Below are 14,169 nucleotides of genomic sequence, written 5' to 3' on the forward strand. Positions count from 1 at the left end.
AAACACTGTTCCTTTGACAATTACCACTGGATTATGCGTGACATGGCTCACAACTGATCACGATACGCTGCGACTGAGAGCAACAGTTCTGGAGAATTTAAGTTGGGTGGTGGGGATGAGGCGAGATCCAAGTGTCAGGCCAAGATGCCGGTGGCTGATGAGATTGACTGAGGAATCATAGGATAACAGAGGCAACAACTGATGTTTCTTAAGGGCTTACAGACTTCCAGACACTCTCCCACGTGCCTTCATTTTACAGGTAAGGCGACTGAGGCTCCGAGAAGTCACATCCCTTGTCTAAGATCACACAGGTGGACGTGGGCGACTCCAGAGTCTTAACCGCGAGGCCCTCTCCTGCAGCTCGCCACAGGAGACTCAGAGCCCACGCTGGCAGCTCCTGGGGCTGCTGACCACTGTCTCTCTCCACAGGGCAAGGGACATAGGATGACCCCAGCCTGTCCCCTCTTACTATCTGTGATTCTGTCCCTGCGCCTGGCCGCCGCCTTCGACCCTGCCCCCAGCGCCTGCTCCGCCCTGGCCTCGGGCGTGCTCTACGGGGCCTTCTCACTGCAGGACCTCTTTCCTACCATCGCCTCAGGCTGCTCCTGGACCCTGGAGAACCCTGACCCCACCAAGTACTCCCTCTACCTGCGCTTCAACCGCCAGGAGCAGGTGTGCGCCCACTTTGCCCCCCGTCTGCTGCCCCTGGACCACTACCTGGTCAACTTTACCTGCCTGCGGCCTAGCCCAGAGGAAGCCGTGGCCCAGGCGGAGGCAGAGGCGGGGCGGCCAGAAGAGGAGGAGGAGGCAGCGGGGCTGGAACTGTGTGGCGGCTCGGGCCCCTTTACCTTCCTGCACTTCGACAAGAACTTCGTGCAGCTGTGCCTGTCGGCAGAGCCCTCGGAGGCCCCGCGCCTGCTGGCGCCCGCTGCCCTGGCCTTCCGCTTCGTCGAGGTCTTGCTCATCAACAACAACAACTCCAGCCAGTTCACCTGTGGCGTGCTGTGCCGCTGGAGTGAGGAGTGTGGCCGCACTGCTGGCAGGGCCTGTGGCTTCGCCCAGCCAGGCTGCAGCTGCCCCGGGGAGGCGGGGGCTGGTTCGGCCACCACCGCGCCTCCGGGCCCGCCTGCTGCCCACACCCTGTCCAATGCCCTGGTGCCTGGGGGCCCGGTCCCACCTGCTGAGGCCGATTTGCATTCAGGGAGCAGCAATGACCTGTTCACAACCGAGATGAGATATGGTGAGTCAGAGCAGGGCCCCGGTGGGGTGGGCGTGCCCAGGGCTGAGGGTACGCTCTGGTCCCCGTCTTGGCAGATCTCCAGGCCATTTGCATAGTTCTTCGCCCGTGTCCCCTCTGTGTCCAGCCTTCTCCGGGTGCTGGGGTCCCCGAAATGGATTGGGGTTAGACCCCACTAACCCCAAACTCTTGTTTGTAGTCTGGGTAGGTGAATGGGGGGCAGAGATGAGACAATGCAGTGTGGTGAACCCAGGGAGAGGACCCTCCCACTAGGCAATCAAGGAAGGCTTCCTGAAGGAAGTGATACAGGCGCAAGCAGAGATCTGAAGGACACGTGGAAGCCAGCCAAGCCAAAGAAGTGGTGAGGGCGCTCCGGGCAGAGGGAGCAGTGCGTGCCAAGTCGACAAGTTTGCCTGGAGGCTGGAGAGTAGGCAGGGAGCAGGGACATGTTCCTGCCCACACGGGTCGGCGATTTTTGGCAGTGGCCCCAGGGTCAGGGCAGAGGGAGGTGCAGAAGAATGGGCCTGGGTGAAGAGGACTGGGCTTCGAGGCTGCCTTGGAGGGCTGGGCTGGCTCTGCTCCCAGCATCCCCTGTCTCCCCCTCTGGGCCCATGTCTTCTGGGACCGAGGCTGCCACAGCTGCTAGAGCTTCCTGCTGACTGGGCAAAAGCTCTGCGAGCCCTTGAGCCCTGCCTGCTCCCGCTCCCACCCCAGCTCCCTCACCACAGCCACTTTCTGCCGACCCTCCTTCCTGCAGCTACAAAGCCCCCAGGCCCTCATCTGGATCCTGTGTGCCCGCCGAACAGAGCCAGGCCAGTGACTGGCCAGGGGGTGGGGGTGGGAGGGAGGCAGAGCTGGGATCTGGTCCCCAGCTCTGGGACTAAAAGGGAGTTCCCTTCCCTCTCCTGGCCTCAGTTTCCCCATTTGGGATAACAGGTGCTGGCCTCCCATCATGAGGATGTCATGCAGGGATGGAAGTCAAAAGAGCCATGGAAATCGGCCTGAGAGGATTTACAGGGACACAGGGGGTCTTGTGTGAGGGCTGCTAGGAGTATTGGAGGAGTATGATCTGTCCCCACCCCTGCTTTGAAGGCCAGAGCCCAGGAGTTGAGCACTGCCCTTAACTATTATCACCTTGAGTGGATTCCATCTTTTTGGCGTCAGTTTCTTCATCTGTAAAATGGGGAGATATCTCTGAGTTAATTAGAGGGCCAGTTATCATGACAGTGGCCTCTCCCAATGCAGTGGGGAGGCACTTCTCAACCTCCCCTGTGAGACATCTGGCACCATGCCTATCCATGGCAAGTGCCCAGTGGCCTTGCTCTGGCCTCTCCCCCTGGCCAGCTTGGCCTCTAACATCGGTCGATGAAGCCGTCCGAGTGACAGTCAGGCCGTGGGCAGGTTACAGGCCCTGGAGGCTGGCCTGGGATTTAGTGCCTGCAGGAAGAAATTGAATTTCGCTTCTTTGTCGAACATTGGCGGAGAGTGCCAGGCGTATATCAGGAGGTTTATGACTCTTCCTGCCTGGCGGCCACTGCCTGTCACTCTGTGGGGGCCTCCCCCATCGCGCTCAGCAGAGGGCAGGCTCTTTTGTCTGGCTTTCCCTGCGGTCCATTGGTCCAGTGGTCTCCAGTGGATGGAGCAAGGCTCTGCCCTCATGGGCGGGCACCATCTGGGCAGGCTGCCATGTGGAGCACAGAGCCAGGAGCAGCCAGCTGGGCTTGGTGAAGCCGGAAACAGGAGTTGGTTGGTAGTCGGAGTGACTTTGGGGGTCAGAGAGGGCTGGTGATGGGAAGGCCACCATTGTCCCCATCATCACAGCCTCTGCGGGGGCCTCTGGGACTGAGCATGGGTGGAGATTGGGTGCTGACTGTACCTGGGCATGAGGCCTAGTATTATCTCTGAGCTGGGAGTCCCAGGCTCCCAGCTGTTCCACACCTGACCTCTGCTCATGCTCCTTGTCCTGCTTGGCATGTTTTCAGGCTGCTCCATGGGGTTGCCTGCAGGGAGGGCCCTTGTGGGGAGTTACAGGGGGTGATGTGGCATTGGTCATCCTAAGTGATCTTGTCCAGCACACTGGTGCCCAGAGCCCCTTCCTCTCCCCTGGCAGGCAAGAGACTTTTACTTTTCCTCTCTGCCATCTCCTTCCTTCTGCCCAGTCTCTTAGGGGCAAGAGACAGTGGGCATATGTCTCAATTTGTTCCATGTGGCAGTGGGCATCTGAGGGACAGGGCACTGTCAGGACTCAGGGCCCTTTGTGCCTGGTTGGCAGGACCCCCTCCTCCCCATTGGGCCAGCTGGACACATGTACCAGCTGTGTGAGAACTGGCTCACATGTGGAACTGCCAGATTGAGAACAAGATTGGTGGGCAAGATTAAGACCCTCGTCCTAGCCCCTCTGCCAGGCCCTGTGGCAGGGGAGCTGTGTTTCCCTTCTCTGGGACACTCTGCATAGAATCAATCGAAGGCAAGGCCAGGTGGAGTGGGACTGGGTCCATGCTGGAAGAGTGGCACTGGGGGACAGTGCCTGGGTGGAGTGCCTGGGCCCGCCTCAGAGCCCAGTGCGTTTGACAAGAGGGTACAGGCGCCTGTTAATTTCACGCAAACTGCCTTTGATAGATCTCTTGTTATTTTTGGTGAGTTGAGCCATAAATTTGTGCCATCTTGCTGCCGCAATCTGTTAAGTGGGGAGAGAGGAAGAAAGGGAAGGCAGGCAGGAAGGAGCCCAGCGGATGCTGGCTGAGGCCGGGGTGGGGGGCAGGGAGCAGGAATCACGGTGAAGACGTGGTGCTGCCACCCTGCGTTTCCTGCCTGCTGACCCCTCCCCGGTCCTGACGAGACACTGGCCAGTGGGGATGGCTGTGCAGACTGACACCTGGGGAACCTCCTCTCTCCTCTCCCGCACTCCCTGCCTTCCTCAGAGGTGCTGTCCCATCCTTGGCTGGCTGGCTGCTGCTCACCCACCTCCCCATCACCCAGGCCCCATTCCGGAGGCCAGAGTTCAAATCCCCACTCTGCCACTGCTGCTGGGTGACTTGGACGATGGGCTGCCCCACGGGGGCCTCGGGGCCTCCAGTAATCTGTGCATCACTTCCCAGATCCAGCCCCCATACTCTCCATCGTGGCACAGACTCTTCAGCCTGGCATTCCAGCCCCACCCCAGACCCAGCTGCCACCTGCTATTCAGCCTTCCCTCTAGTTCCGTCCTACCTTTGACCAGGGCTTCTCACTGGCCCCTGAGCCCCTGCTTTCTGGACTCCCTGCTTTTGCTTGGGCCTTTCCCTCACCTGGAATGCCCTTTGGCCTTGGTTTTCCACAACTTCCCATTTTTCCCAGGGCTGCTCAACCCGTTTCCACTAGGAAGCTCCTTGTACCTGCCCAACCTAGTCCTAGATTGGTCTTTCTCCTCCCGGTGCTCAGGCCCTGCTGTCCTCTTTCGGCCAGCCTGGTCTGCTGGTGGGAAGTGCAGCCTTACCTGCCTGTTTGGTGCTCAGACACCGGGGAGGCCAGGCCTCTCTCATGGTGGGAGGAGGGGGCACCTCGCACATTCAGTACATTTCCTAGAAGGTCCTTCCAGCCGAGATCTGTGCTTCTGGAGCTCTGTGTGCTCCGTCACAGGATGGGGAGTGGGACCTAGTTTCCCCCAGATATCTCAGCAGGGACTGAGTCCCCACCCACCCATCACACACATCTCCGTGTCTTTATTGGAGCGGAGTTTGTGCCGGGCCTTGGGTTGGCTCTGGGTGAATGAGATCCCAGGTGCACCAGATGTACCTCCTGCCCTCTGATCGGGGAGAGCGACCACTAGGTATACAGTGGTGGTCAAAGCCACAGGCTGAAGTTTCCTGGCCCTGGATTCAATTCCCAGCCCCACCACTGACTAAGCTCTGCGACCGTGGGCAGGTTTCTTCACCTGCCATTTCATTACCTGTAAAGTCGGGATAGTTGGGCTGTTCACAGAGTGATGATAAAGATGAAAGAAGAGAATATAGGTCAGCGCTTAGTACAGTGCCTGGCACATGGTAAATCCCTAATAAATAGCTGCGTGTTGTCATAATTTAGTGCCATAGGTTTGATGTACCTGGGCCAGATGTCAAGGGAGGAGGAAGAGTGAGGGGTTCAACCACAGAGGGGTGGGAAGGCAGTCTTAAGAAGGTGATTCTGAGTTGGGTTTTGAGGAGTGAATAGGAATTCACTACCCATGGAATTTTTCTTTACATCGAATCACTTCTAAAATTTAATACATTAGGAAGAAATTTCACATCCTACCTGGAAAAAGAGTATCACTTATCTGAAGCAAAAGATAACAGAAGAAATAGCCCCAGTGAAAACAAAGCGATGTTAGCAAATTCTAGCTAGACGTTCGTCCTTCTTGTCCATTTGTTAGAAAGAGAAATGAGCACGTGCTGGCGGTGTGTGAAAGTCTCAGACTACACAGAGACTTTATCTTGCATGCATTTGCAAGGATTAAAAGTAAGGCAACCATATAATTTATCATCTAAACTGGGACATTTTTGAGGTTTTTAAAGCAGGGGAAGGGGTCCTATTAATTATGTCATGGCAGCAGGCACAAACCCGGTGACCCCAGGCATATTGGCAGGAAGTCACCCTAATTAAAAGAGACCTAGAGGGGTAACTGCCCCAGTCCATGATGCAGGGTTTTTTAAGGGCACATTGGTGAGCCACCCCAACTCATTTCCTGCCACACGCTTTGGGAAACCTGGCAGGAGGAAGCAGCCCGTGCAAGGACATGAAAGTGTGAGCCCCCTTGGTGGCCCAAGGTTCTGACTGCCACCCCCAGACACTGGGACCCCCACCTCCATTGACCAAAGGCCTCAAGCCAGCAAGAAGTTGGGCATCGTGGGGGAGGTGGGATGAGTCAGTTGTGGTCCCCGCTCTCGAGGAGCTCCTGGCTGTGTGGGGGGAGGTGGCAGGGACCCAGCTAGCTCTGTCCAGAGGCTGGGCAGATAGGTCAGCAGCTCGGGGGAGGGAGTCATTGGGGGGGGAACTGGCATTCTGGCTGAGTATCTGGTCTCACAGGGATACCCAGTTGCATTGGACTGCAGAGGTAGAGCTTGGAATTTTCAAAAGCCATCTCTCTGCCCCTGCCCTCCCTCTCCCCCCACCCTGGGTTTTTTTTTTTTTTTTTTTTTTTAAGGCACTGTAGGGTTCACGAAGCACTGCTGGGGGTGGGAAGCCATGGAGGGACATGACAGAACCATGTTTCAAGGGGATCTGTTGGTGCCTACTCAGGGCTCCAGGGCCAGCCTCAGGGAGGATGTAGAGAGCCCTGGGAGGGCTGGCTGCTTTGTAAATCCGCACTGCTCTCCCCGTGGAAGTGATGATTATCGTGGTTATTTTTAACATATTCATGACAAAGGAGGCTGAGGGGGCTGGACTGTGTGGAGTTTGGGGGGCAGGGTCTGCAGAGCATGGTGGAGCAGGTGCCTACCGTCCTGCTCAGATGGCAGAGAGCCCCTGTGCCCACCCAGCCTGCCGGTGCAAGGGGTGAACAAGAGTGGCCCCTGGGTGATTGGGGTGGAGGAACCCTCAGGGATATCTGGCTCATGTCTGCTGAATGCCTGTCTTGTGTCTGGCTGCTCAGAGCTGGGCCCTCTGTGCAAGAGGAGTGAGGGAGATTGAGACCCTCCCTTAGTGCCCACAAGAGGGATGAGCCTAGGTTACTCTCAGCTGCAGTGGAAGACAATCTAGGGTCTCAGCCACAGGAGAAGGGGCCAGCATACCAAAACCCCTGTGTGGTCAGCCTGGGAAGGCTTCCTGGAGGAGGCAGTATTTGACATGGAGAAGATTTTGGCAGATGGAGGTAGAGGAGGGCATTCCAAGGGGGAGGGAACACCAATCTCAGGGAGGAAAGCAGGTGGATAACAAGAGAGGGGGGCAGTCCCTTTGCACAGAGAGCTTATTGTATTCCAGGCGGTCCATATCTCTTGTTTCATTTAATTCTGAACCTGTGGTAGGGCGTGTCCTCTTTATTTTCAGTTGAAGATTTTTAAGCTCAGAGAGGTGAGGCAACTTGCCCAAGGGCACACAGCAAGACTGGCAGAATTGAGAATCAAATCTGCTTCTGTCTCTGGTTCTCTAATCCATGTCCTTCCCACTGGTCCACATGACCTTGCAGTGTGCTTGGCTGCCTGGTGGGGAGAGGAAAACAGGACTGGACATGGCATCAGAGGCCGGCACATGCCAGGCTCAGAGGCTTACACTGGTAGCAGTGGGAAGCCACTGAAGGTTCCTCAGCAGGGGAGTTCGTGTGCTTTGCGCTGGGCTCCCAGAGGATCACTTTGGAGGCTGCAGAAGAGAATCAGGCTCACCTGGGGCGGGGGGGCAGTGGGGGAGTGGATGTGCAAAGGAACAATAAGAAGGTGGTGTGAAAACAGGATAACAGTAGCAAGTGTGAGGGGCTTTGGCGGGACGAGGGAGTGACTCAGGGTCCTATGGGAATTAAGAAAGCCATCTCTCAGGAGGCTCCAACTGCATTTTGTTAGAGCCAGCGCAGCTCAGTAGAAAGAGCACGGGCTCCAGAGGAGTCAGGCAAGCCTGGCTTCGAATGCCACTCAGCCTGTCTCCAGCGTGCGACCCTGGAGCCTCCTTCCTCATCAGTAACATGGGAGAACCCATCCTCATTAGGATTAAACGAGGTGCACGGTGACTGGCAATAGGGGGTTGTGTAGTGAGTGTTACCTCATTCAAAACAAAACGGAACAGTGAGGAGGTCCTCAGGGGTAGAGCAGGGTAGCGTGTCCTGGGGAAGCGGGTCTGTCCACACCAGGGCGGGCTCGCAGGTGGGAAGGCAGATTGCAGAACTTGTGAGGATCCGGGTCCTACAAGCTGCCTTTTCCTGGACCCCTTCTTGTCCTGTTGGCTCAGCTGCCTCTTAGACTCCCCCAGCTGTGGGCCCAGAGCTGGCTGTGGCCTGCCTCATGGCATATGCTGAGCTGAAACATTGTTTGAGTGGGTGACCCCCCTGGTGTTCCTCCCTTTCGGGTAGAACTAGCTTTCACACGTGGGAGAAATAGACTGCTAGCCTCCCTTCTGAGGGAAGTGGGGTGGGGGTACAAGGGAGGGCAGTCAGTGCAGGCTCCTGCTGGGTAGCCTCGGGCTTGTTCCCTCCCCTCTCTGGCCCAGCCCAGGAGGCCGGGAGAGGGACTCAAGAGCTGGGCCTGGGACACGTTCTGATTTTCAAATAGGGTGGATCCTAGAAACCACCTCCATCACCTCTGGTTGTGTCGTGGGGGCTGGCCCGCAAAGCGCTGGTGCACGGTTTGTAGAGGATGTGGGGACCATGGGAAGCAGCGAGGGGGTCAGACTGCTGTCTCGCATGTCCGTGTTTCCTGACCTTACCGGACGCCAGGCTGGTGGATGCCACAGACACGATGATGGTCAAGACGCCAAAGCAGGAACCGGATGACGGGATCCTCAGCTGGATTTGTGATAGGTCGAACAGCATCTGCAGAATGTTTATTAAGAAATGGGTGTCAGGCCTGGGGCTGCTGTAGGTGGAGGGCTGCTGGGCAGAGCCGCTACTCAGGATGACAAGTGCTAATTCCCAGTGACCCCCGTGGGGTGGCAGGGAAAGCTAGGAGCAGTGTGTTCATTGCTGTTTGCTGGTGTTCCTCTGGGCCGGTGTTCACTGGGGTCGGGGAGATGGCGTGCACAGCCTGCCTTCAAAGGGCCAATGGGCACGGGGAGGTTCAGATGGTCGGAAGATGGCATCCTCTGGGACGACGGGGCACACAGAGGAGGGGTCAGCCACTTCTGCCTGAGGAGTGGGGGATGAGGAAGACCCCACAAATGAGAAGCCATGTGAGGTGGATTTTGAAAATCAGGTAGGAGTTTCCCAGGTGAAGGAGGTGATGAACGAGCAGGTGGAGATTTGAGAAGAAGGGGTAATCTTGTCTTAGGCGTGCTGAATTTGAGGGCCCCTCGTCAGCAGACCTGTCCAGAAGGCAGGAGGCCACCCAGGAGTGAAGCCCCGAGTGGGGCGCTGGGGGTAATGACTCTGGAGCAGCCACAGAGGGGCTACTTGAACCTTGGGGAGGGGAGTGTGGAGCGAAGTGTGGAGGCCCGATAGGGGAAGGGGCAGGAAGACAGACCAGCCAAGGAGACTGGGACAGAGGAGCCAGACAGGTAGGAGGAAACCTGGAGAGCCAGGGAGGGGAGTGTTTCAAGGCAGGAACAGTCAGCAGGGCCCCATGCTACCCAGGGGTCAAGTGGGACAAAGCTGCAGAGTGTCCGTAGGATTTAGTGATAAGGAGGGCGTTGATGACTTTGTCAAGAACGGTTTCAGCAGTAAGATGTGGTCAGAAGCCAGACTGCAGTGGATTACCAGGCGAGGTGACATTTGAGCCAGGATGTGAGTGGCAGGTGGGAAACTAGAGCGCCAGCTGTGGACCACTTAGTGCTGGGGAGGAGGAGGCTGAGGGCAGTGGCTGGAGGAGGAAGGAGGTTCAAAGAGGGGCTCCCCCCAGAATGGAGGGAGGTCCATTCTTGGGCTGCCGTGAAAAGACAGTGCCGACCAAATGCTGAGCCAGAGGGTTGACGGATGGCTCAAATGGAGCCCTCCTGGAAGTGGCAGGGGGCAGCGGGGAGTAGATGCAGGGCTGGGCCTGGGAGTAGATGCAGGGAATTTGGGAGTTGGAGGGGTGGGGCAAGAAGTGTGTGTCGGGGGCAGGGAGGATCCCACGCTGCTTTCTTTATAGAGGAGCTCATTGCAGAGAGAGAGAGGGGCAGAGATGAGCTCAAGGAGAGAGGTCAAGGTCTGGCACAGCCAGCCAAGGTGGGGAGTGGGGGAGCCGGGGAGTGCTGCCGAGAAACCCCAGGCGCCCAGCGGATACGCAGCCCTGAGTCTGTAGTGGTGCCAGTTGGCACAGCTGTGGATTTCTTCAGCAGCCTGGGGGTGGGCGTGGAGAAGGCGGCTTGTCACAAGGCTCCGGGGCTGGGGACTGGCTGAGCGGGTGGGGTGGAGGGCTGGGTGAGGGGATTCAGGAGTCGGCAGGCACGGCACCAGCACCTTCTCTGTGGTCCCGATAGAGTCAGGGACCTGACAGAGGCAGATGCTATTTGAAGGGAGGCCCAGGGGCCTGAAGGGTGGCAGGGGAGGGTGCGGAAGAGGTGCAGGTTGTGAGGGGAGGGGGGATGGTAAAAGTAAACCCACAGTTCCTGCTTTCTGAGCACTCACCACATGCCAAGCAGGGTGCCAAGGGCTTCATGGCCTCCTGTCAGGGAGTCCAAGAGTCAGCCCTCAAGGTAGGGGGTGTTCGAGTCTTGTTCTACAGAGGCGAAAACAGGGGCAGAGAGGCAAAGACACTTGCCCAAGGTCACACAGCTGGTCAGTGGCCGTGTCCCAGTTGGGATCTAGGATTGTTGGACTCCAACGCTCTCCTGGGGATCCAGGTTTGCGAGACGGTGGAGAAGTTTTGGGGAGAACGTAGATTGAGCTCTGGGACCAGTGGCCACAGTGGAGGGAAGGGCCCCAGAGTTGATGAGACCATAAGCTAGGCTGAGTGGCACTTCAGGGCTCCCTGTCCGGCGGGTTTGCTCCAGGTGGCCGTCTTCATGCCTGGTCAGAAAGAGCTTTCTCTTGGACGGACGCAGAGACCAGACTGGGCAGCAGGGGGCAGGAAGAGCACAGTCCTCTCCGGTTCCTTCAAACCCAGAGTGCCTATTAGGTGCTGACCTGGCTTATCAGAAATAGGAGAGGGCCTGGGGTGGGGGGTGGGGGTGGGGGAGAGCAGTCCCTTCTAGTCCGGGGACAGCATGGGCTGAGCCGTGTCCCAGAGGCTATTCCCACCTGCCCAGCAGTCTCTCCACGGGCTGGGTCTTTCCCCTCACACTCGTGTCAGCCCCCATCTAGGCTACCCAGCCTGTGGGAGAGGGCCTGGCTGAGCTCATGTCTGATCAGCTTTGGAGAATGGGCGTTCCCCACCCCTCCTCCAGCACGGGTGGTGCTTCCAAGGCCTAGACCAGACACATAAATCAGAGTGATGAGCCGAGAGCCCGGTGGGGCTGGGGCCGCAGCAGCAGCGGCCTCTGGGAGCATCAGCTGCTCTCCCAGCTGCAGGGGCAGCGGAGACGACGGTCTGCAGGTTGTAGGCACCCACCCTGGGCCCCTGGGTCTCAGAGGCACCTCATTCTGACCTCCAGGCCACAGTCTAGTGCTGCATGGGGAGCAGATTTCTGGACCTGAGACTCAGCCCCTGGCTTGGCATGAATCGTGTCCCAGAGGCAGGCCTGGGGGGTGGTCTGTTCATCAGCCTTAGGAGTCCGTCCTGTGAAGGCAAAGAGCCTGGGCTTCAGGCTCACCAAGCTGTGTGGCCTTGGACAAGTCACTTTTCCTCTCTGGTCCTCAGTGTCTTCATCTTTAAACAGAGACGTTGGTCCCTACCTCCCAGAGGAGGATTAAAGGAGATAGGTATGGAGAGCACGTGGGCACAGAAGCCTCCCGGAGCTCGTTGATGTGAGCGGCCACTCCTCTTCAGTCTCCCCCAGGCTGGCTGAGGCAAGAGGAGGAAAAGGAAAAGACGGTTGTGAGGCCGTGGGCAAGTCCTGTGTGGCCTCCTGAGCCTCAGTTTCCTTATCTGTGAAATGGTGGTGGTGGGGCAGAGGCAAGGACTTGAGCCTCACTCAGCATTGCCTGCAGTTGGTTCCAGGCCCTCAGGCTGAGGGCGAGCAAGGCTGCCCTCTCTGCGCCACTCTGGCAGGACAGAGCTGGCCTTGGCTGAGCCCCTGCCACCACCTCCGTGTTCCAGGTGAGGAGCCGGAAGAGGAACCGAAGGTGAAAACCCAGTGGCCAAGGTCTGCAGATGAGCCTGGGCTATACATGGCGCAGACAGGTAACCCGGGCCCGCCTCCCTTCCTCTGTGGCGGGGGCCCGACTGTGTGGCGTCTGGTGGCATGTGTGCTTGGCGTGTGCCCGTCTGTGTCTATGTCCTAGAGCTCAGTCACATCTCTGCCACGTGAGGCCTGTGGGCAGGGCTGGGTGGCCTCCTTAAGAGCCTGTCACTTGGGGTCAGGGTAGGAGGATCCCTATGAGGCTGAGTGCTTGGGAGGTGCCCCCTGCCGCCGACGCTGTCCCTCTCTCGTAGGCGACCCGGCGGCTGAGGAGTGGTCCCCGTGGAGCGTGTGTTCCCTGACGTGTGGGCAGGGTCTGCAGGTGCGGACCCGCTCCTGTGTGTCCTCCCCCTATGGGACCCTGTGCAGCGGGCCCCTGCGGGAGACCCGGCCCTGCAACAATTCGGCCACCTGCCCAGGTATGCCCACCCTCCCGCCTGGTCTGCCTGCAGGGTTAGGTCCTGCCTGGGACTCGGGCAGGTTCAGTTTCCAAAGATGGTTGGTTGCCTCCTTTTTTCATTCATCCAACTTGACTGTCCCCCACACTGTGCCTAGCCCCACACAGGGCACTGGGGACACAGATGAATCAGACCAGGGCCCACAGCAGCGGGCTCGGTTCTGGGCCCACCACTCCCCTGTTGCCTACGTCCTGGTAATCAAGGCTCATCTTTTTACCCTCAGCGCCCTCTGTATTCCCTTTGCTCTGGCCATACCAGCGCCTCATGCACTTTCCCACCTCCCTGCATTTGCTTATTCTTATCCTGTCCACCCCCCACCCCTCCACCTTGGCTGTTACAATTCAGTCTGACCTTCAAGGTCTAAGACCAATGCCAATGCCACTTTTTTTTTTTTTTTTAAATGAAACCTTGCCTGACTGTTCCCTCCCTCCTCTGACTCCCCATCCCAGTCCCCAAAGAGCCTCCTCAGTCCAGCATGGAGTGTTGAGAATGTGCATGTGCCTGCCTGGGACAGGTGGTCCACCATGGTGGGGGGCCAGCTTCAGCCAGTCCTGCTCCTCGGGCCCTGAGAGAGTGAAGTGGTGCCTAGGCCATAACCAGCTCCTGGCTGTGGATTTAGAGCAAGGCTACGTGGGAAGGGGTCTTGGTACCTGGGGGTGTGGCAAGAGCTTGCACAGGGCTGGGGCAAAGCTGTGTTCCAGAGTGTGAGCTCTCTGTGTCAGTGTCCATGTAGAGGTTCGTGTCTCTTTGTGTGTCCATGCGCTTGGGGTGGGGAGGGGCGCTTCTCCTGCCCCAGGCCTGCCATGTTGCATTCTTGCTTCGGGTCTGGGGATGGGGAGGGCTGAAGGGAGGGGGGATGGGCTGGGGCAAATCTTGAGTCCTTTCCTGGGCTTTCCCTGTGCTCCCAGGAGAGGAGGAGCCCTGGCTCCCCTCCCGGGTGGGTCCTAGTCTCCCTATCCTGGTGGCCACAGGAGGCATCCTGTGCGAGTTGGGACTAGACTCCTGTGTCTTCCCCCAAGGGGTGGAGTCCTGGGGCCCAGTGCAGAGCCAATGAGGAGCGGTAGCAGAGCTGCCGGAGCTCCTGATTGGTGGGCGGATGGGCAGTGGGCGGGGCCAGGGTGCCGCCCTGCCACCGGCCACGTGCTTCCTTGCAGTGCACGGCGTGTGGGAGGAGTGGGGGTCCTGGAGCCTGTGCTCCCGCAGCTGCGGGCGGGGGTCCCGGAGCCGGATGCGGACCTGCGTGCCCCCCCAGCACGGCGGCAAAGCCTGCGAGGGTCCCGAGCTGCAGACTAAGCTCTGCAGTATGGCGGCCTGCCCGGGTCAGTAGCGCCCGTGGGCTTCCAGGCGGGCGCTGCCCAGCCGGGTGGGGGTTGGGAGACCCAGGGGAGGTAGTCAGGTCCAGTGCCCTGACCCTGGGGGCCCACGAACTTTAACCAAGCGTGGGGGGTGGGGGGGACTGGCGAAGTGTACCTGCCGGCGTGGGAGGTCATGTGGCCCCGCCCAGACTTGGAGTTGGCACACTGCAGGTCCATCAAAAGAAGACTGCCCCTTCCCCTAAGCCCTGGAATACCCTTGCTGTCCGTTGCCCTTGGGTGCTCATGGCCAGCTGGGCTGTGAGGGGAC

The 14,169-nt window shown here is 58.7% G+C and overlaps 1 protein-coding gene across 1 annotated transcript in view; it reads left to right on the forward strand.

Annotated features, from left to right (window-relative positions):
• Nucleotides 1–357: 357 nt before the first annotated feature.
• ADGRB2 (adhesion G protein-coupled receptor B2) overlaps nt 358–14,169 on the forward strand; it is a 29,310-nt gene continuing 15,498 nt past the window's right edge. Inside the window, 4 exon segments of the mRNA XM_049617617.1 lie at nt 358–1,240; nt 12,007–12,090; nt 12,343–12,507; nt 13,701–13,865. Coding sequence (XP_049473574.1) covers nt 445–1,240; nt 12,007–12,090; nt 12,343–12,507; nt 13,701–13,865 — 1,210 coding nt within the window. The 5' untranslated portion in view covers nt 358–444.

This window comes from Panthera uncia, assembly GCF_023721935.1.
Source record: "Panthera uncia isolate 11264 chromosome C1 unlocalized genomic scaffold, Puncia_PCG_1.0 HiC_scaffold_4, whole genome shotgun sequence".
Lineage (NCBI taxonomy): Eukaryota > Metazoa > Chordata > Mammalia > Carnivora > Felidae > Panthera > Panthera uncia.